At 35.0% G+C, this 23,174-nt stretch overlaps 1 protein-coding gene across 1 annotated transcript; it reads left to right on the forward strand.

Moving 5' to 3' along the window:
* The first annotated feature begins 22,196 nt into the window (after positions 1-22,196).
* LOC149923331 (uncharacterized) lies at positions 22,197-22,856 on the forward strand. Its single transcript, XM_090160893.1, has one exon. The coding sequence runs from the start codon at positions 22,197-22,199 to the stop codon at positions 22,854-22,856; it is 660 nt and encodes a 219-aa protein (XP_090017019.1).
* Positions 22,857-23,174: the final 318 nt, after the last annotated feature.

Consider the following 23,174-nt stretch of genomic DNA (forward strand, 5'->3'; position numbering starts at 1 on the left):
TACATTTTTTGATAAAATTAATCTGAACCCACTTATTTAAAATTTACAAATGGCGACCTTAAAAAACATTTCAACGTGGTTCCGGGGACTATTAGAAATTCACACATTCCGTAGAAACCGATCTTCTTTCCTCAAAGGTTTCTTAGCTAGAGCTCATTTCTGTGTAAAAGAATTTTTCTTTTATAAGTAGGGTCTTTTACATTCTTTTTAATGTATAAGAGGGGACATAGACTCACCATTTTGGGCTGTTTGCCAAAATGTTATATAAATATGGTTTCCTTGTCATTTTAATTTGTTTAGCATTTAATTAAATTTTTGGATTAAATTCATCTGAACTCACGAATTTAAAATTTAAAAATGTGGACCTTATAAGATTTTTTAACGTGGTTCCGGGGAATTTTAGTAATTCACAAATTCCGTTGAAACCGACCTCCACTTTTTATAAGTAGGGCTTTTACATTCTTTATAATGTATACGTGGGGACATATACATACACACCATTTTGAGCTGTTTTCAATATGTTATATAATAATTGTTTTGTTGTCTTTTTATTTAGTTGGTTTATGATTAGAATTTTATGAGTAATTTCATCTTTATTCACAAATTTTTAAAGTGGGAACTTCAATGATCTTTTTAATGGATTACTGGGGATCACACTGTTTAACGTATGTGCGAAGACCTCAATATATCGCCATCTATCGGTCGAAATTGTAATTAAAATCGATTTTTTGGTCCACAGATGTTCGTCCAGGAGAAGACAACGAAATGTTTGGGGATATCTTGGGACTTCAGTACATTTTTACTACTGGCGCCATCTATTGATAGTGTGTGAATTTCCAAAGTCCCCAGATCTATTATGAAAAGTTTGTATTTTTATCTGTGGGGACATTTCTGATATTTTAAATTTAAACTGTAGTTAGTCTAAAAATTTAAATTAAATAGTTTTATCTCTGGGGACCTGAAGAATGTCCCCACATGTTTTGATGTTCCATGTTGGTGGCTCAAAAGTCTGCGCACAGGCCCACTTGTCAATCGTATGCAGACTCACCCCCACCCCCACACACGGACAGACACGACGATTGTATAACCCCTCCAAGGTACAAAGTACCCTCGGAGAGGTAATAATTTATATTACTTAAATTACTCGAATAATATTGCTTAAATTCCTCGAATTCATTGTCATTTTAATTCATTTTGGGCTCCCAACGCCATCTCGTTACAAAAAAAATTACCAAGAATTTTGGAATTGCTGTATTTTTCACTTATAATTATTTATAAGAGTATTTAATTTCGGTAGTATTTCCAAAAATATTGTTAAAAATATGAAATTCCACTCTTTTTATTTTTGCTTCCTTGTTCACTCCGCTATGCCCCGACGCCTTTCCCGTCTCGTATTCTCTCTCTCTCTCTCTCTCCCTTCTCTATGAATCGACCGTTTCCCCCGTTGTCGCTCTAGAAGTAGCCGGTACCGCGAAACGGCAATTTGTTAAGAGCGTCGCCGAAAAAATCGAATTTCTTTAAACTAATGATTAAACACTTAAAAAAAACCATTAAATCGAAACATGTAATAGGCACATGTTTCCGACGTCAGGAACCCAGTGGTGGTTTTAGATTTCGCCTATGACCAATAGTTTTAGAGGTATAATAATAACATGAAATGCATGTTAAAAAATGTTCTCAGTCGAAATTTTGGGGCTTACGGTTTCAGCTTGTATGTAACAAATTGAAGGTTAACATAAATATTATCTGGCGTCGCCCCTGTTCGATTTTCAAATGAGCACATGAAAATATTTATGTTAACCTTCAATTTGTTACATATTTAGAATTAAACAAAAACGATTACTTCTAGGAACTATAGATGGCGACCAAACCCGACAACAATTATTATTTTAAATGGCTTGGTGAGATATTTCTCAATTTCTGTGAAAACGTTTTTGGTGAATATCTTTTGAACCACTGCGTCGATTTGAATAATTTTAACACTTTCTAAATATAAATCAACCCCGGAGAACACGAAAATGGGGTTTAAAATGACCTGAGATCAAAAATAAAAAAGTTGACACCCCCTCTTTTAGGCCAAAATAGGCCAAACTATAAGTCTATCCAGAAAATGATTTTGGCCAATTTGTAGCTAAACATTTTATTAATCTATTACCGATGTCCACTTCGACTTGATGCAACTTTACAAGAAATTACGGGCGAAAATGTTCGAAATCTCCCACGGGCAAAGACTTTTTGAACAGAGTGTACATTCGAACGAGATCTCATTGACCTTTCTAGCTCTAACTGTTGAAGAGATACGCGCGACACAGTGGCATCGGCATGGGCATCGGCTACACTGTACGTGAAACTTATACCAAAGAATATAGACCCCAGGAATCGAAAGAAAAACCGTTAATGCCTCGGCTCTCGAGTTGACGGGAGAGCTTCCGGCTAGTCGAATCGATAGAACCGGAAATAAGCCCGTCAACCTAGGTTTGCCTTTGAAGGCTAGATACAAGCAAATTATACTAGATAGAGCTGCAGTTTCCATTCCTGGGGTCTAAATTCTTTGCTTATACACACAAATCCCTAGGATTGTGTGTAAAAACTTTCGCTGAAGCAACACTTCGTCGCAGAAAATAATTTCAAAGATGAAATGCATATTTAGACTTAAACTTATTTCGAAAAATATCTTAGTTCTTTCAATGCTTTGTGTAGTCATAATTTTAACGAGGTTATCTAAAATCTGTACCATTTAGGATTTAGTAATAGTTTGAACTTGTTTAAGTTGACCTTTATGGGTGGGTCTTAAGAACACGAAGCCATGAATCCAGAAGAAATTTCTAAGTAGATCTGGTTTTAAAATTACATAATTTTCTGCCTGGCAGTTAACGGACGCAGCCTTAAATAATTCCTTTAAAAAGTGTATTATATTTCTAAGAAGGGGCTTAGACTCCTTATCTGCCTAGGGCCTCAGGATCTTTAAGTCCGGCCCTGAACACAGCTCATCCTAGGGGAAAATTTGGACCAGCGTCAAGATGTAGCCACAATCGGTATGCAAGTTGAGCCATAGAACACGCCTGTCTAGTAAGCGAGCGTATATAGTCTTTGGAATGAGCTCAAGTGGCGCGAATATACCCCTTTAGTCCAGTAACTTTAGGATTTCACTTCGAAAAAAATGCCCCCGGGCTGAATTTTTGCATACACCTTTATTTAGTGTCTATAAACGTTGTGTCAAAAGTCCCCATCATTGGGGTGTATGGAACGTTTTGTTTTGGCGGGAAAATGCCCGGCAAAAATGGTTTTTCACCAATATCTTCGTTATTATTACTTTTAGAGCTATACTGTCAATTACCAAAATAATGCTGAGCACGTTTTTGTCAAGAATGGTCTTATTTGAACTTAGCGTCTGAGCAGTCGTTTCTGCGCAATCGCAGTGCAAATGTTTTAGTACGGTTTCCATGTTTTTTTTGTGGAAAAAAATAGGCCATACCTAAAAATTTCACAATCGAAAGAGGTTAGGGTCTTATAGAACCTCCGCAAAGTCCTAAAGTCTGCAGTGCAAACTTTCACCGCCATCTTGGAAAATGGCCGAAATTTAATATTCGCTTATAATTCAAACATTATTTACCCAAACTCAACATATGAGCTGTCATTCTTCTTCAAATTGTCTAATCCTTCTTTATGATTTCTTAAAAGGTCGATTTTATCAAAAGGTCAAAGGTCATGAGCTAAAATATCTTTAAATTATAACGAAAAACGGTATATTTCTTACATATGGCTTATTAATTAAAACTTCTAATACTATTTCAAAGTAACCCTGTTGCTCTGGAGAAGGTCAAAGTTTAATTGGATTAAATTGATTAAGTATTTATTTTAATATTAAATAATAACTTGTACCCCACCCTTCGTTTTCTTATCTAAAAAAGGTCCTTGGTTTAACGCCAATTTCAAGAATGTATTTATTTATATTCAGGGAGAATGAATATGTCGAGACTATCGACGGACACGTTGAGCCCCTAACCCCGTCACGCTAAGGGGGGGGGAGTGAAAAAGGAGGCGGTCTTATTTTTTGCGTCCTCGCAACAGCGTTAATCGCGTCGAAAAACGTAATTTTTAAGAACCAATGAGATTGCAGTATTATTTGATTTTATTAAAGCGGAGCAGCATACCGGGGGGCCAACGGGTGGAATTGGAGAAACGCTAAAAATAATCTCGACATATTCATTCTCCCTGAGTATAAATAAATACATTCTTGGCCAATTTCGAATGAAAAATGTTCTGACGCGAATTCTAAGTCAAAATGTTGCGCTTTGTTCGAAAAAAATTGTTTCAAGACTGCCCGACTTGACATTCTAATTCGTTACGACATCAGCACATGCAGCTTCAAAGCGAACGGTGCGAGATATATTTTTGAAAACCCATTTTATAAAATAAAGAAAATATAAAATATTAATTCATAAAATCATTAATAAATACACATAGAAAGAATAAAAAAACGCCCACTCTTGCGTAGTAAAATTTAAAATCGTTTTATTAAAAGACACGACTTGTTTCACTGCCGTTCGGTAGCATCTATATTTTAATGCATCGGTTTATTTTTACCATATTAATAAATACATATATTAAAAGTAATTAAACATAAATAAATAGATATGATAAATTAATGTTCTAAAAATTTTTCGTTTTTTAAACGTATTATTCTTCGCTTTGAGCTTCTTGTCCTTCATTTTCTTCTTGTTGTTCGATTTCATTTTCTTCTTGTTGTTCGATTTCATTTTCTTCTTGTTGTTCGATTTCATTTTCTTCTTCGATTTCATTTTCTGCTAGATTATCTATTTTCTTATCGCTCTTTTCGTCTGTTTCCGTTGAATCTATTTCTACTGGTTCACAATTTTGGAATGATTGCCCGTGACAATTACCGCAAACTGATGAACAGTGAAGTCCGAGCTTTCGACAACCATATAATGGTCCGCATACTTTTAAACAGTTACAAAAAATCATGTTCAAAAGACATTGCGAAGTGGTTTTTGGTCGCAATAGATTATCTTTATTTATCCATCCCCAAACTATAGGATTTAATTCATTACCTAACCACTTCTGAACTTGATAATACATTCGAAATAAGTGCTCTTTTGCTGCATTTTCTGTAGGTGCCCAGCAAACACAAACACGTCCTATGGACATCCGATAGACGTCACACTCAGATCTTGCCTTTGTCCGTAGGACATCCCAAAATCCGGGGTTGACGTCGGTTGGACGTTAAAGGACGTCCAAATGTCCGGTTTGTCCATAGGCGTAGCTAGGGGGGGGGCAGGGTGGGCCGGGCCCACCCTAAAAAGCTTTGGGTCCACCCTAGAAAAATACCCTTCCTCATTCTGTTTGTCTCTGGGAAAGTAAAAAGGTTAGAGGTGATAGGTTTTATTTTCACTTTCATTTCGAAAATTCTAGAACGTGCGATTTCGATAGGCTAATCCAACCGGGCGAATCTTATCTTTTAAGATCTAAAACAAAGTCCTGGATGACCAAGTCTACAAAAAAAGAAGCGTCAGTTCCATCTTGCTTTTAATAAAATAAAAATAAAATACGAATTTTGCTTCATCAGTCCGACGGCTACTAACGTAGCAATAACCGTGAGGTAGACCGTAGAAGTCCGTTTTATCCGAGTGTGTTCAGTCTTAATATTACCCCTAATGAAATCGGATTATAACGTAAGTTCTTTTTTTTCTGTTTTTATTACATACATATTGTAATTTAACAACCTGAATTAACCGTTTAAAACCGAAAGATCCAACCAGGGTTGAAATTAAATAATACAAAGTGAAACTATAACTATCGTTTCCCTCGAGCGTTCGATATTTTTCTTATGTTGTAGGGTGAACGACCACCGAAGATAAAATAAAAATTTGTTTAGGTAATACTAATATACCGTTGTATATAATCCGTGTTTGTTCTCAATAATGCTAAGTATATAAGTAGGATAAGATGGGAAAATATAATTTTGAAATCTTTATAGTTATTCGGAATTCGGAAGAAAGTCCGTTCATGTGCGTGTTTTTGAGAATTGATTAGTTTAATTAGCTACTTATCTAATTATTTTCCAAAACCTGTACATATTCTAAGAAGGTAAAAATTAGGAAGTTACGCATGCGCTGATAGTCAGTGACCACCTTGCCGTGGCCGGCCGATTATGCCCCCCCCCCCCCTAGGAAAAATCCCTAGCTACGCCAATGGGTTTGTCTATAGCCGTAGTACGTCCCGGGGACGAGTTTTCGGACGTCCAACGGCGATTACGGCGGTAGTCCCCTGGATGTCTTTGGGCCTTTAATTTGGTTTAATCATAGCTCAATAGGGATGAAACTAGGACGTTCATTGGATATCGTATTCTGAACAAATAATTTAAAAAGCCAAACTTGATATTAAAATTTTATTCAAAACATTAAAATACAAGATAATGGAAAAATCCAGCAACAAGTGTACAATTTGATTGTAATAACACGAATTCTGCAAGTATTAGCAGTTAACATATAAATTACAAAACTTATATAGTTATTTAATTTTTATATAAAATAAATTTCGAACTAAACTATTAAAAAATTAATTCCTTATACAAATGTAAAAAAAACAATAAAATAAATTTTCAAATCAGAAGCAAAATAAAACTAAGCCATTTAATACTATTCCTTAAAAAAAATTAAGACTATCGAATGAAAAATGTACTCTAGAAATTACTGTTTCTCGAAGCTTAATTTTAATATCTATCCAAATCTTACTTTTGGAATTACAATTTAACTATATAAATTATCACAGTATAAAATAAAGCTTTAGGCGAACCACTCAGTGAGAGTAATGAATAATAAACTTAAAAAGTTAAATTGAAACATGTACAGGTCCAAAATGAACTTTAAAAACAGCGAACCTTCCCTAACATTCGGAGAATTCAACGCAAATCTTACTTTTGGAATTCCAAATCCAATATATAAAATATAACAAAATGAAATAAAGCTTTAGGCGAACCGTTCAGTGAGAGTAATGAATAATAAACTTATAAAAGTTAAATTGAAACATGTACAGGTCCAAAATGAATAGACTTTGATCAAACATATTTTCTTCCTACCTCTGTAAAAGACACATTAAAAAAATCGAGTTAAAATCATTAAAAAAATCAAACAGTTTTTTAATAAAATACTTACTCTTATGATATATTATCAGCAATACTAGAGATTACTATGTTATAATCTTTAACGTTTGTGTAGAACGCATTATGGACTTTATGGTGACCGATTCCAAACTATCGAGTAATGGCGTCGTACAAAAGAAACTACAAACGACTTTAGCTCGGTCAACTTAGATCAGCTTTTTCGCAGTAATTGGCTTTGATTGTAGAAATAATTCATCAAATGAAAATAATGGAAATAAAAATTAAGAAAATAATAATATAAAAATATAAAAATTAAGAACAGATAAAATTAATTAAATAATTAAGTAGTTTTGATTTAACACGTAATTTCATTAATTCACGTTAAATAAACTCGTAAATTTAAATAATAATATCCATAATAAAATTAATATTTTGTGGTTCATTAATCATTATCAGCTCAAATACAAATACAGGTGAAAAAAATTAAAATTAGTTGCTGATAAACGCACCTCTAGATAGCATTGATGGACGAAACATTTCGGACGAATAGTGGAGATCCATGCGACGTCGATTGGGCTGAATATCGGATGTCGTGAAATTGGTACTACGAGGACTAAAATGGGACGTCCGTTATTCGTCCCGTAGGACGAATTTTGAACGGGACCAAGCTGGGCTCTATGGACCATGCTGGGACGTCCCAGGGACGATTTGGGTTTGCTGGGTGGTAAAAGATTTAGGTTTACTGACTTCTTTCTATGTATAGATTTTGTAAAACATTTATAACGTTATTCGTTAACGGAAATTTCTGTAATGGGAGCCCCATAAATTGCCAAAATAACCCTTATTCCATTGGAAGCCAGCGATTCATGAGAAACTGAAGGTTGTTTGAAAACTTGAGCTGCAACTTGTAAGTCTTCCCGTTTCTCCAATAATTTCAAAGCGAGGTTTTACCTTTATTAAAAAGAGCAGATGATGTGTCACACCCGGTAACTGCGTGTAAAAATAAATTTTGATCTCTGCCTTTTTCATGTCCGTCAAAACTTCGAGAAGAATACATTTTTCGCTCAACGTTTCCTTTTCCTGGTTTCAAAAAAAAATTATTTATCAACAGGTGCGCGAGCAACTGGAATCACCAGAAGGTCGATATCTTCCCCAACAAAAACGGTTTGATTTGTTAAAGCCTCTTCCAGAGCTGTTTCGATGATCATAACGTCAGCGTCATCTTGAGCGTGTTTAACAACAAAATTGTTATCTTTGAACTTTTCTGATAACATTGAAATTATTCTGATTTTGTTGTTGCTGTTAAAGAGGAATTTTTCTTGGTTTACTGTAGCGTTCATCATCTCGTCAAAGAGAACGTCGCAAGAGGAAAGCTTAGTCGTTCGGCGAAGTTGTTCCGCAGTTTTAACGCAGTTCTTACTATTATTGTAACCATCAAAAACTATAACAGATCTGGAACCGAAGTGTTTTTTAACATAATTGATGTGTTTAGAAAAAATTGATTCAAAAGATTCATTTAAATTCCAAACAACGCAATGCAGCAAAAATCCTCCGTCAACCACATGTGTAACATTTTCTAAATCAGGTTGAATGGTCAGTGTAGTGAAGCTATCAAAAAAGAAACTTTTTGGTTTTACGCATACCGATTTCATCAAAAAGTGAAACCGGATAAGGGGTTAACTCAAATTGTATATAATTTCGAGTTCGTTATCAGATCTTTTCATAACACTAATTCTTTGAAACACCAAAAAGGGATATATTGCTACTGTGGTATCGTAAACTCTTACTTTGCTGTTGACAATTTAAAGCGAACGTATTCTATCAGCGCGGCAAAATTTGATGGTACTGAAATTTTGTCCTGTCTTCTTTTCCATCGTGGTAATACCAATGTTATAGGCAATGTGACAGTTGATTTGACCGTCACCTGTTACCTTTGTTGCTAAAGACATTATTTTTGGATTGTTAGGAAAAAGTTGATGAGTCTGAAACCAATTTATTAGCTTATCAACATCTGTGTCGTCCCTTCTGACGCGAGAGTCCCTTGCGTCAACGTGTTGTTAGAGAAAGTTGTTACGACTTGGGGATAGAGATAATCAGTCTGATAGCTTATATCAATCCCCAAGTCGTAACCACAAGATTTTCTCTCTCTCTCTCTGCTTTCCCCCTTTCCACCCTCCCCAATCCCCCGATTGTATCCGCAAGATTTTCTCTGCTTTCTCTCCACGTTGAATATAGTAGAATCCCGCCTCCGCTAGTTTTTCCAGTTACGAAACGTTTCAAGTCGATACGCTTCGATTTTCATAGCTGATCTAGACAAAATATTTTCTATATTTTCAAATGATACATTCACTAAGCCTACGTGCTTAGCCTAATTTTCTCACTAAACCTATATGCTAAGACTAAATTTCTCACTAAGGCTACATGGTTAAATTTCTACGCTAAAATTATCAATATAAACGCTTTTTCAATATGCAAATTGTTTTAAATATGTCTAAAAATATAGTCTATTACAAAGAAAAAGAATAGTTACTTACTTAACGGTTGGAAATCCTTTGTCGAGCTGTAAAAAGGCGGAACTATCCGACAGCAGGTCTTTACTCGTCAATGCGCCAAAGAGAAATGACGCGTAAGAGATTAATCAGCTTCTATCTTGTTGAGATTAATTCATCACGTGATCAAAACGACAACTAACCCTCAAATTCTATTGGCTGTCTCTCAGAGATAACAGATCTACGCACTGAAGATTAAACCATCTCGTGATCGAAACTGCAACTAAAAATTCTCATGGTTTGACGTCTTAATTTACCCACTTGAATATTTGGAAAACAAACCCATTGCTACTCGAACGAGAGTTTTGGAAATACCACGTTGGCGATATCAAAACAAAATTATCGTACCCTCACTTGAAAATGTTTACGGAAAACAAACCTCATGGAAAATTGAGTGACGTAGAAGATTGCTAAACAAGTCGGCCCAGGCCGTAATATTAGTTCCACATCAGTGTATTCGAGTGGGCAAAGCCATACACCCTTAGTAGACACAGGTAGGCAAACTAATACAAAGCTTTTGAGGCTTTGTGATTTCTTATCGTTGGATATATAAATTGCCACCCTAAGTGAAAGGGTGGATGCCGCCCACCATCAGGAGACCCGGGTGGGCAAACTAATATAAAAACTGTTGAGCCCATGTGATTTACTATAGTTAGATATACTATTTACCATCCTTTATTAAAGAGTGACCACCGCCCACCCTCAGGATACACGGGTGGGCAAACCAATTCATTAGCTGTTGAGGTCATTTGATTTCCTATCGTTAGATAGACGTAAAGTATCAAAGGTGAAATAGGTAAGCAAAACACGACAAACATAATTTTTTTTAAATTATTGAAATTAGTGGAAAAATGATTTAAAGAAATTCTTAAACTGGGATTAAAATATGTTTATTTTAGGAAATTTATATCAAACATTTGGGTATGGTTCAAACACCAAAATTCCTATTATTGCACAAATTCAAAAAAAAGATACCCTTGAATGTAATTAAGCTTAAGTCCGACTGCTTTGGATTTTTTAGTCTCCCATATTCTAAGTACATAAATTCATTCTTGATTAATGCATATTGGTTTTGACTTAACTTGCAAGGTAATTTGACAAAAAGCTATATTTTAAATTTCGATCTATTTGTGGTAGAGCTATAATCGGGTAGTCTTTACGTGAACTTGTAAGTAAATATACCTAAGTTTTGCGAATGGTATACGGCAAAGATTATCGTAATAAAAATTTACATTCATAGATATAAAAATACATATGCCCGAATGCCCCTAGTTTTTAGATGAGTATGGGAGTCCAATAATTAATAATGGCGGTACGTAAGTGTGTGAAGGGAAATAGTCTTCAATGCTTTAACTGTTTAAGCGTACGCGTGTTCTTAATAATATAATACCTTCTCCCGATAGTGACTTCAATTTATAATTGTTTCTCTATGGTTCTATTGCTTTTATTACCCAAAAGGAAGTTCGTCAGTGTGGATTGAACTCGTAGTTTGTCTTGAACCTTTTGTTTGGTGTAACGAGTGATGAAGTTTTTTAATGTCTCTTGTTGATTTATTTAAATAAGAAAATAAGTATCTCATTGTGGGGCTTTTAGAGCATTTATAAGTACATATGGGGAAGAGGGCATTTAAAATTTTCAAGCTCGTTTATTCGAGTACTCACTTTCGAGCGAGGCATCCTAAGCGAGTGTGCCCACCTACCACTGCTCACCACCCGAACATTTAAAATTTTCGAGCTCGTTAATTCGAGTACTCACTTTCGAGCGAGGCATCTTAAGCGAGTGTGCCAACCACCCACCACCCACCACCCACCACCCGACGCGAAGTTTGAGGTTCACTTGACCTTAAACGGCGAAAATATACGTAAAATAAGGTGGAAAAAGAGACGAGGATTTCGACAACTTAACTAGCCAACTCCCCACGCGTCGCTAAAACTGACGAGGATAGAGCAGAAGTTCCGAACAAATTGTTGTAAGCTTCCAGTAGCCGCGAGCGCAAAGGCGTCGTGATTTGGAGTTTTTGACTGGCCGTTTTTGAGTTCGAATCCCGTTTTCGCGAAAACTGCAAATTATTTTCGCAGCGCCATCTGCCATGTAGTCGCTTTCCACGCCGACAACAAACAAACAACACTTAACTACAATCCGTCCATAGCAATAGTCCCACTTCGATATATATAGATGTGGAACTAAAAATGGGTAAGTGTTATGTTTTTTCAATAAAGAGTGAAAAAAGTTACATAGAAAAATTGTTGTTTACAATTGTTTTTTCGCTTACATGAGTTTATATTATTAAATAAAATGGCCGTGTGACGCTGAGCGTTAACGGATTGATTTGCGGATGGGTTTGGTTTGGATGGTATTTTTCGTTAACAGTCACCGTCGTGACGGTTTTAACTCAGTTTGATTGGGTATTTAATTATTGTAATGTTTATGCGTAGGTTGTGAATGTTGAGTTCGTGTTATACGGTTGTGGGTGTTGAATTTGTTGCGTTCGTGTTATGATGGTTGTGGATGTTGAGTTCGTGTTATGACGGTTGTGGGTGTTGAGATTGTGGTGTTTGTGTTATGATGGTTGTGGATGTTTAGTTTGTTGTGTTTGTATGGGCGTTTTATTTCCAACTTCTTCTTAATGACTTTGGAACGGACCGAGTGCTGAGTGTTATGCAACCTATCAACGTCCAATGGCAGGGTTTCCACCAATTGTACACGGTATTCGTCTTAGTATCAATTTGCGATTTATTAGCGCCGGCCGGGAATCGAACCCGGGTCTGCCTTGTGCAAGAGATTTACTCTAACCACTCAGCCACCAACGCTTGTTAAGTTACGGTGTTTTTCTAAAAAACACCTTTTCGAATGTCCTTTACAAAGTTATAACGTTAGGTACTGTAATTTATTCTACATCATTTTAAATATTTATAAATTATATTAATCTTATATTTAATTAAATATTTATGAATTATTTTAATCGTATATTTAATTAAATATTAATAAATTATGTTAATCTTATATTTAATTAAATATTTATAAATTATATTAATCTTATATTTAATTAAATATTAATAAATTATATTAATCTTATATTTAATTAAATATTAATAAATTATATTAATCTTATATTTAATAAAATATTAATAAATTATATTAATCTTATATTTAATTAAATATTTATAAATTATATTAATCTTATATTTAATTAAATATTTATAAATTATATTAATATTATATATAATTAAATATCTGAGTATTTTAATTTATTTGATCGTGTTCAGGCATTGAACTCGGGTCGCATCGTTACAATGCAGATAGTTTACCGCCGAGCCATTGACTTCCTTTAGGAAAATAAAAAGTAAAGAAACCATTATGATAAGGCGGGTTTTTTACCTTTTAATAACGCTTAGAAAAAGGATAATTATTCAAAACTCCCGCGGAAACTATATAAAAGTAATAATATAGCGCCACCGTGTGGAGAACTATCAATCAAACCGGGTAAAAAATATAATCTCTTAAATTTTTCGAACTTTAGTCAAAAAACAACACGAAATAAAGGTATATAAGGCCGTTGCCGTCAATTTAGAAGATTAAGTTCTTGGCTGTCAGACGAAATACTACGGGGGTCCTGGTGTCGGTCAAAAGTTATGAGGTAACTTTGCGGTTTTAATTAGTATGTTCGATTTTCGGTCAAGAAAAGAGTGAAATTGTGTTTCGCGTTTGGAACGTTAGTGAATGGACTTAAATGTATGAACAGTGCGTGTTTAAGACTGAAAGTGTTAAAGTAATTGTGAACTAACTCAAGTCAGCTGTAAGAAAAAATTGATTGTTTTTTTTTAAATTGGAATAACCTAATTATACCCTTGAAATTATCAACTCAAGCTGTGAGGCTAATTAAGTAGATTGGAAGTAATTAGTAGCGAACAGCTCTCAGCTGTTAATTAAGACCAGAGTTTATAGTAAGGTAGTTTGAATTTAGTTAAAATTACTCAGTATAATTTATGATATTTACTTAAGTGTAAGTGTGTTTTGGTTTATTTTTCAATCACGATGAACTAAGACACATCTAATCTTAGACACTTGAGTATCAGTTCTGTACAATTACGTAGGAGGGATATATATTGTTGGGTTATTGATGAAAGTTGAATCTAGAACGATCCATAGACTGTTCTGAATAAAAATAAAAATTTATAATTTTGCATAATTCTGGTTGCCATTTTATTTTCTAGTCACTCGCCCACAACATTACAGTTCTGGCAAGCCCGAATCAACTACATTTTCGATATAACGGCGACGGGAAATTATTCTCGTAAATTTATCGCGCGGCCTTAGGGAATATTCATTTAACAATATTTCGATAAACACTCCTGTAATTAAAATCGGCGCGATTCCGTTAGAATTATAAACCAAAAAGCGAACGGTCGTTATAATAGCCTCTGTAGATATTTCTTTCATTAAAATTTGCTTCGTATTATATTTAACTGATAAACTTGTTCTGTAAAAAGGGTTTAATTCAATTGTACATTGGGGATTTTTTAACAATAGGTACTTTTGTTTTTTTTTTTGGTTTGCTATTGGTCAAGGATTACAGTAATGCAAAAAGTTTTAACCGCAAGTTATTATTTAAAAAGATATGATCAATGTAAAATTGCTACTTGCCATCAATTTTTACAACGGAAAATACGACATATTTCGAGATTTCTGTATGTGTTGGATGAGGTAGGACTGTTGACGAGGACGATTCTTTAAATTACTAGATTTTAATACTTTGTGGATAAAGTAGGACTGATGACGAAAAAGAAAAAGGCTGAAATGCAAAACAGTACTAACTTTTAAGGGTTGGGGATTTTTCCGGTATTTCAACGCATTTTAGCCTTTTTTTAACCATACTATGTCATATTATATGTCGTCTGTGTGATGGTGACTTATACAATATCGAATGTATTCTAAGTATTGTCGCCTGACGGCGCCGCGCACTCACTTCGCTCGAGCGCTGGGGGCGCGCGGCGCCTCCCCAACCCCATACTAAAAAAAGCTATGGGCCATCTATAACGCAACCTAGAGGACAGCACCAAGCCTGACGCATCAAGTATCGTCAACCCGATATTAATCCAACCTAATAATATAAATAACCTAACCCATTATCCTCCCCAAAACCCCTAAAATGCATTGAAATACGGCGAAAATACCTGAAATAAAAAAGTAAGTTAGTATGTTTTGCATTTCCACATTTTCTTTTTCGTCATCAGCGCCACGTTATCCACAACGCATTAAAATCTAGGAATTTAAAGAATCGTCCTAGGGAAAATTCACTGCAAAAGGCCAATGTTTAAAAATGCATATCTTTGTTAATATTCATTTTCGCCAAAATAAAATGAAAATTAAAGTAATCCCCATCTTGCCCTCTATCCAAAAAAAATATATACCAAATCGGGTGGGGGGCAGCTATTCTACACTTAACCCAAAATTGCTGGCAAATAACAATTTTATATTTATCATATCTTTCTAAATAATAAATTGCGGTTAAAACTTTTCGCATTACTGTAATCCTTGACAAATAATAAACAAAAAACAATAACAAAACCAAAAAAGCCGTAAACACATTTTCGGTTTGCACACGTTTTAAAAATTTAGTAATATCTTGTCGTTAAATCTAATTCGTAATCAGTCCTACCTTATCCAACAAGTACAAAATCTCGAAATATGTCGTATTTTCCCAAGGGGGTTTCATTCGCGGTTCGGAATGAACGAATTCTTTGAAGAGAGCAGACGCCTCTTATAACTGACGTCACCCGGAGGAAAAAGTTTGGCGGTAGATTCAGCATCGAGTAACAAACGAAACGTAAAACTAAGCATTTTTAATTTACAACTTTTGTTTTTCAAAGGTACAAAGTATATTTCAACAATAGGAACATATATATAGGAACACATATTGTTTGTATTGAGTAATTAACTTAAAATAAACAAAAAATTGACTTTTAAAGTCTTAAAATAAGAACTTAACCTTATGTAGTTACTTTAAAGAAATAAATAAAAACCACTATTGCACAGTAAAAACTGTGCAATAGTGGTTTTTATTTATTTCTTTAAAGTTTTAAATGTCCATAATATTTGTCTTATGTAGTTATTTTTTTTATTTTTTTGGTTCTTTTTCTCCCACTGTCACCTTCCTTTTCATTTTTTTGGGCATTTGCCGACAAATTATTTAGGAATCTCATTTTGATTAAAGTTCTTATTTTGATAAACTCTGTTACCACATCTCTTGGAAAAATTTTAAATTCTTTTAGGATTTCGTTGGTCACATTTTTGACAATTCCTACCTCGTTTGATATGGTTTTTTTTAAAGTATATTCATGGTGGTAGTCACAAAAAATTGTTTCAAAACATTTCACAGATTTAAAAAACTCTTTTGATGGCACTAATATTTCCCCATATGATAAATGAGATACCCAAGATGGAATATTGTAATTGTGATCCAATTTTTCTTTGGTATCATCAGTTAAGTTCAAGTCAGGATATTTATTTTTGCATTTTTTTGCAACCCAACCAGCCAAATATTCAATCCCACCCTCTTAGTGTTCGCTAAGACTTCGTAATTCTGAATTCTTTAAATTCTGCTCTTCATTTAATTGATAGTTTTCTTTCATTGGACCTGACAAGAAAACTTTTCTAGGTGGTGAGTTCATTATTATGTTATTATTGGTTTGAAGGTTTTGAAATTTTGAAAGTAATGAAACATTTTCTAAATTATTTTTATCACAATTATCAATTATATTGCCATTTGGCTCAAATTCCTCCCCACTACTTTGTAAACATTTTACAGTTGGCGATTTAATTAATACATTACTACTGGCTTGTAGGTTTTTGACTGGTGAAAGCACAGAAAACGTTCCTAAACTATCTTTTCCATAACGAATAATTGTATTACTATTTGACTCAAAATCCTTCTCACTACTTTGTAAAAAAATATCTTCATTTTCCATTTCAATATCATCAAAAGTTATTTCTGATTGTCAAAAAACATTTGTCACAAAATACTCGTCATTAATTTGAGAAGTAGTATTTGAATTTGATTGCACAACCCCAGGGTTTTTGCCAAGAATGATCATTCTTATGCGATACAGGGCATTTAGGGGGGTAGGGTGGTCATCTAAGCCTCCACGTGTTCGCAATTGAGAGAAACAATTTTCAAGACAATCTTGGTTAAGACGATGTGTTAGTAAATAAGAAGTCCCAAATTTGTAATGAAGGTCAAACCATGAGCTTTGGAAGGATTTAGTAGTAATTATGATTCCTTTTTGAAACATTTGCAAGCAATTTTGTGATTTCTTGATACATCTCATAGATTCCATGAGGTGAATCATATTAGTTAAAGCTTCATTTTGATTCTCAAAATCAACTCCAAAACCACTTTTGGGGCCGTCTTTTTTATAGCTATTTAAAATGTCAAACCTTTTATTAACAGTATCAATGAAATTTGCAGTTTCTAAAAGAATTTGGTCATTTCCCTTTGCCATTCTTCTAATTGCTGTGGCAACAGTGTGTGACATTAACTCTGCGGCTAACCTCACATTTTGACGTTCAGTTTTAACACACTCCACATGTAATCTAGTAAGTTTATTACAGGTCTTTAATTCTGCGTTGTCATTATTGATCAACTGAAGAATTGGGTCTTTTTTAACTTCTATATCGTTTATGTGGAAACCGTAATCCAAAAACCAATTTCGAATTAATTTTAACAAATGCGGTGCATCTGCAAAACAATAAATTTGTTCATCGGGAGCTGCTGTACTAAAAAAATAGGTTCTAGATGTAGAAACCCCCAACTCCCTCCAAAGAGCCATATTTGAACCACCCATATCGTTAACGCATGCCTTGACAATAAACCCTGCATCTTGCAACTTAGAAATAGCGGTATTTAGAATTTTTGTCGTCATTTTTTGATCAAAATTTAAGTATAACGGCTGTTTCCAACTGGAAAACAACCCTCTGGCCATTAATACTTGTAGTTGAGAATGTTTCCCTATGATTTGGTCTTGTTTTTGATCATATTCATACAAAGATCGAACTTTAACTTCATCAAAATTCAATACCACTATTTTGTCCATATCTGGGAGATCAGATCCAGTACTTTTCATTAATTTAAAAACATCCTCTAGGAAGCCTTGTTTAACATCGATTTTAGCTGCATATCGCTGTAGCGTTGATATATGAGGCAGAGGAAAATTGCATTTTTCCCTTAGATAGATGTATACCCTCTTACTAAAATATATAATTGCAAAGGCTTTGGCAATATCATCACTACTCCAGCGCACTTTTTTTTCCCTAATAACATTTTAATTTGGCTTGATGAGAATAATTTTCGGAGAATATGGTAGCTTCTTTCTTGTAACGAGTTAGGCATCTTTAAAACCCTATTTGAGCGTTTCAGCTCTTTTTTTGCTTTTTTAATTTCAAATGATTTTTCTAAAACCTTAAATTTAAAGTCCCGTATTATCTTATTTTTCTTTTTCAGAATAAGTTTTAAATCACTATACCTATTCTTAAATTTTTTGAGTTCATTTATGCAAGAGTTATTATCACATTAAACTTAAAAAGTTCAATTGAAGCTTCTTGTTTATCACAGTTGCATCCGCAGCAGTGGGAGCCATTGCCTTGGACAGTATTATGCTCTCCGATTAACACATCAGAATCAGACGATTCGAAGCTAGTTTTCTTAAATGAGTCCTTTAAAATATCTTGACTAGTAGAGTTATTAAAAGATGATTCTTGACTAGAAGACTTGTCAAAAGAGCACTCCTGACTATTGAATGTACCATCAGAATAATTTTTATCACAGCTATTAAGCAATTCATTAACTAATTGCTTTCGCTCTCTGGTTCTTGCACGCCCTTCTCTATCCTTGGCTGCTGTGGAAAATTGGCATTTATCAATTGGCAAATTTTAACTAGGAATTGCGTTTTTAACTAAAAGTTTCCGTGCTTTCAGGCCAAGTAGTTCAGCTTTGAGATTTCTTTCAAAATCATCTTGCCTAAAATGTTCAGAACAAATTCTAGCTGTATTTGGATTAACGTCACTGCGATAACATTAGTTAGCCAAATATTTCTTATATTTTTGTCTTTTGGAAAAGTATGATATGTAACTTCTTTGCTGAGCTTTGAGGAAGAATAATAATTCTTACACCCAAATATGGCACAACAAGATCCAGGCATTCTGAAAACAAAATAAATCTACTTTACTTCACTTCACTTTATCTAGACCACTGCAAAATTTTCAATGAAAATCCCCTTAGCTTTAGCATAGGCTTAAGGTATTAATGTACAACTCTAACGTCTTTATAATCATTTTTAAGTCTGTTACTCAACATTAGAGTTTTTAAAACGATAAAAAACATTATAATGAGAACCACGCATATTAATTTTGTAAACCTAACGATTATTTTCTTACCTTGTTGAGATTTTAAAACAGTTTATAAAGTTTTCAAACGAACGCTAATTGCGTTATGATATCAAATCATTTCTTGTCTGCTAAAGTTCCTCCGGGCGACGTCACTCCAAGCTATATTTCAGAGCCAATCATATATCGTAAAAATTCAGAGGCAAAAGCCCCGTTATAGTGCAACCTTATAGTGTATTTTCTCTAATAACCTTGGTATTTTCCTAGGTAACAATTGCTGGCAAGTCACAATTTTAAATTTATCATAACTTTCTAAATAATAAATTGCGGTTAAAACTTTTTGCATTATTGTAATCCTTGACAAATAATACATCTAAAAAAATAAACAAAACCCAAAAGAAACAAAAGTACCTATTGTTAAAAATAGCCGTACATTGTTATAGTACGTCTAACTCACTGTTGTAACTACTTAACTTATGATATTCTGAATAAATTAAAATTGGTCGTTTCGTCTCATAAAATTTTAATTATGATTAAATTAATTAACGGGCATGATAGAACTGGGATAACATTTTTAAAAAATAACTCTAAATTGCGGAGATATCCGTGTCTGATTCGGCTAATTGTGCAACGCGGCTAAGTGCGGCTATTAGAGCGACGTGTCCGTCCTCCTGGGGCCTACCTTCGTTTTATTTCTGTTCGGTGTAATAATCATAAAGTCTGCATTCCTTAATTTTTTATAATATTGTTTTGTGTTTTGCGACGTTATTGTTTGGTGCTGTTAACGAAATTTGCCGTTCAATGGGAATATGTATTTCAAGTTGTGGGTTCCCTTAGTTTAACTTGCCACTGCCATCTCATTGGTCCTGCGTTATCCAACGTTTTCCCAATTTGTTTTTTGCCCAATTTTAATGCTTTGCTGTTATTTAATATTCTTGACTTTTGTGTATATAAATTAATTCATATCTCTGCTTATTTTACGGTTGTTTGTTTACTCTTAAAGGGTTCCATTTATTGTGTAGTGCCGCCGGTTATTCCGGTTTGTTATTGCAGTAGTAATTTTATTGCCATTTTTAGATTTTGCTATTACGCTGGACTCCCGATGGTAGTTTATCTTTTGTGATAATGTGTACTAACAATATTTTTCGGCTATATTATGTGTTTTCCCATTGTTTTTTTCTAATTAGTATAATATCTGATAGTATAATATTTAACTTATTTGCTTGTTCGTTAACTTCCCTTTTTTTTCAACTTATAAACTGTTCAACTTTGTAGCATTTTCAGTAAGTGTATATAGGTGTTTTGCGCCATGCTCCGGTAGTTCAGGAATTCATGGCTGATTCAACTCTTAAGTGCCCGAAATGCAATAAATCCTTTATAGGTAAGCAGAATTCATTTAAATGTAATTTATGTTCAGCTAAGATACACCTCGGTTGTACCACCATTACTAAGGACCAGTATATAAACACAATAACTATGAACAGTTTTAAATGCGCTAATTGTTAAGGAAGTAATTCATCTTCCTCATCAAGCTCTAATAATCAGCTCAATGTAGACGCCAGTGATTTCACTCCGTCTACGCCTATGATGAGCAACTCATTTAAGCCATCGGATTTAATTGATTTCCTCAATGAATTTTCCAAATATAACAGTTTAACCAGAGATGGGGATTCAGTTCTCGATCAAATGCGTGATTCGTTAAGCCTTATTCTAACAATGCTGGCTACCCTGCAATCCGATATCAATCTGCTGAAAGAAGAGAATAAAAACCTAAAAAAGGTTATTAAAACTAATGACAAATCGCCAGCACGGATTCCAACACAGTCTCCTGCCCAATCTGGTTCCTCTCTGAATCAATCATATGCGGCCAAGGCGACGCAAAACTTACGAGAGATAACCTCTACCCCTGACAACAAGGGACTTGATGGCTCGACAAGTATTAAACGCGCCTATATTCGTAATAATTCCGTTACAGGAGAGCCGGATATAAACAAGGTTAACAATGGTGGCAATCGACACGTTAAGTCGGGCCCCAAAAATACTAAATCTCTTGAAATCTTTAAAGCCCAGCTACAAGGCTCTAATTCGCGCACATCTATTAAATCTATCCCACGGGTCACTAAACCACGCCGCGTGGCTGTATTCGTTACGCGATTGGATCCTGAACTCACCTCCGCGCAGTTAAAAGATTATCTGGTACAAGAGAATGACCTCAAATCCATTAAATGCGTGCGCCTGAGAACACGCTTCCCCGGATATTCTTCTTTTCACATATTAGCTGATGAACATGAACATAAGAAACTTATGGATGAGAATACATGGCCTGTCGACTGCCTTATAAATGAATATATCGGAATGCTTCGAGATCATAAGAAACACGAGTCAAATATATCAGCAGGCACTCATCTGCTAAAAGTCCCGTCTCTAGTTGTAAATCTACCTGAGACGCCGACAACTGTACTGCAACAAACTATAGATACAACTACATCTTCACCACCTAATGAACAACAGACATAAAAGAACTGTAACTACGCTTCGTCGCCCTGACCTCGAAGTCGCTGATGACAGCGTTTTTGTGCAAATTAAAACGGAGAATACTTCACTCATAATTGGAAACTTTTACCTTACGGAAAAAATCCCCCCGACACTTTGTATCAAATTTTGCTCGGCTAGCGGAAAAACTATCTACAGTACATGAAGACATCATTGTGCTCGGCGACTTCAACGTTCCTGGCGTTAACTGGTCCACACTCTCAAATATTAACTGTAATCCTAACGTCCGACGGAAAGCACAAGCCATACTTGATTTGTGCTCAGACTGCAATTTATCACAAGTCAACGATATACAGAACTTACATGGCAACATTTTAGACCTAGTCCTAATAAATAACTCATCTGTGACAACTACGGTCTCTCTAGAGCCATTGGTTAACATCGACCAGGCCTATCCTCCATTATTAATTTCCTACCACGGAAACGTATCTAACCGTGGTTCCTTAAACTCTGATCCCTCTTTTAACTACAAACGAGGTGATTATTTAAAGCTTTACCACAACCTATGCTCAATTAACTGGTCCCCCTTGTACCAATCACATGATGTAAACAATTGTGTGGCTATACTTACAGAAAACGTTCAGCAAGCTATGGCAAGCTGCATTCCTAAAGCGGGACCAAGAAGAGCATCACAATATCCCTTTTGGTATTCCAAGGAACTAGTAACTGCCATTAAAAGAAAGACTATTTACCATCGTAAATTCAAACGTAGCAAGGATCCCGAGGACAGAGCAGTTTACGAGTCGCTGCGTAAAGACATTAAGAAATTTATCGCCCGTGGTCAGAAAGAACACGCCAGTTCAGTTTATGAAGGTTCTATATCCAAACCTAAACACCTTTGGAACTTTGTTAATGCAAGGTTGAAACTGAAATCTCCACTGCTCACCCTGGAGATAGGTTCAACTTTAATTTCGGACCCACAATCAATCGCTGAAGAATTTTCGAAAAATATCAGCAACATTGCCACCGATACCCTCACTGACGTCGACTCGTATCCGCTTACCGACTTACCACCCGTCGCTGACACGCTTTCCAACACTCGGATCGACGAGGTGCAGATAAGTAACACCATAAAAGAAATGAAGTTGACTCTCTCTACTGGCGTTGACAATATTCCGCTCTTTATAATCAAAGGGTGTTCTGCGATATTAGTGCCTCTATTACGCCATATTTTTCAATTATCCATCGACACTGGCATTTTTCCCGAGTTATGGAAATGCACTGTGGTTTCACCAGTGTTCAAGACGTAAAGAATTACCGTCCGATATCGCTGCTGTGTTGCTTTGCCAAAGTTTTCGATGCAGTCATGCACAAGGTCATTTACATCTGGTTTAAACCCAACCTCACAGAGCACCAGCACGGATTCATTCAGGGGAGATCTGTTGAATCAAATCACGTGTCCTTTCTGAATGATGTCATGCCGGAAGTATTGAGTCAAGGCCAGGTTGATGTTGTATCAATCGATTTATCTAAAGCGTTTGACCGCGTTTCGCACCCTCTACTAATAAAAAAGCTTCAACACTATGGCCTAGTCGGCCCCGCCTCTTTATGTTTAGCAAACTACTTGG

Source organism: Leiobunum rupestre, chromosome 10 (genome assembly GCF_980474605.1).
Source record: "Leiobunum rupestre chromosome 10, qqLeiRupe1.1.hap1, whole genome shotgun sequence".
Classification (NCBI taxonomy): domain Eukaryota; kingdom Metazoa; phylum Arthropoda; class Arachnida; order Opiliones; family Sclerosomatidae; genus Leiobunum; species Leiobunum rupestre.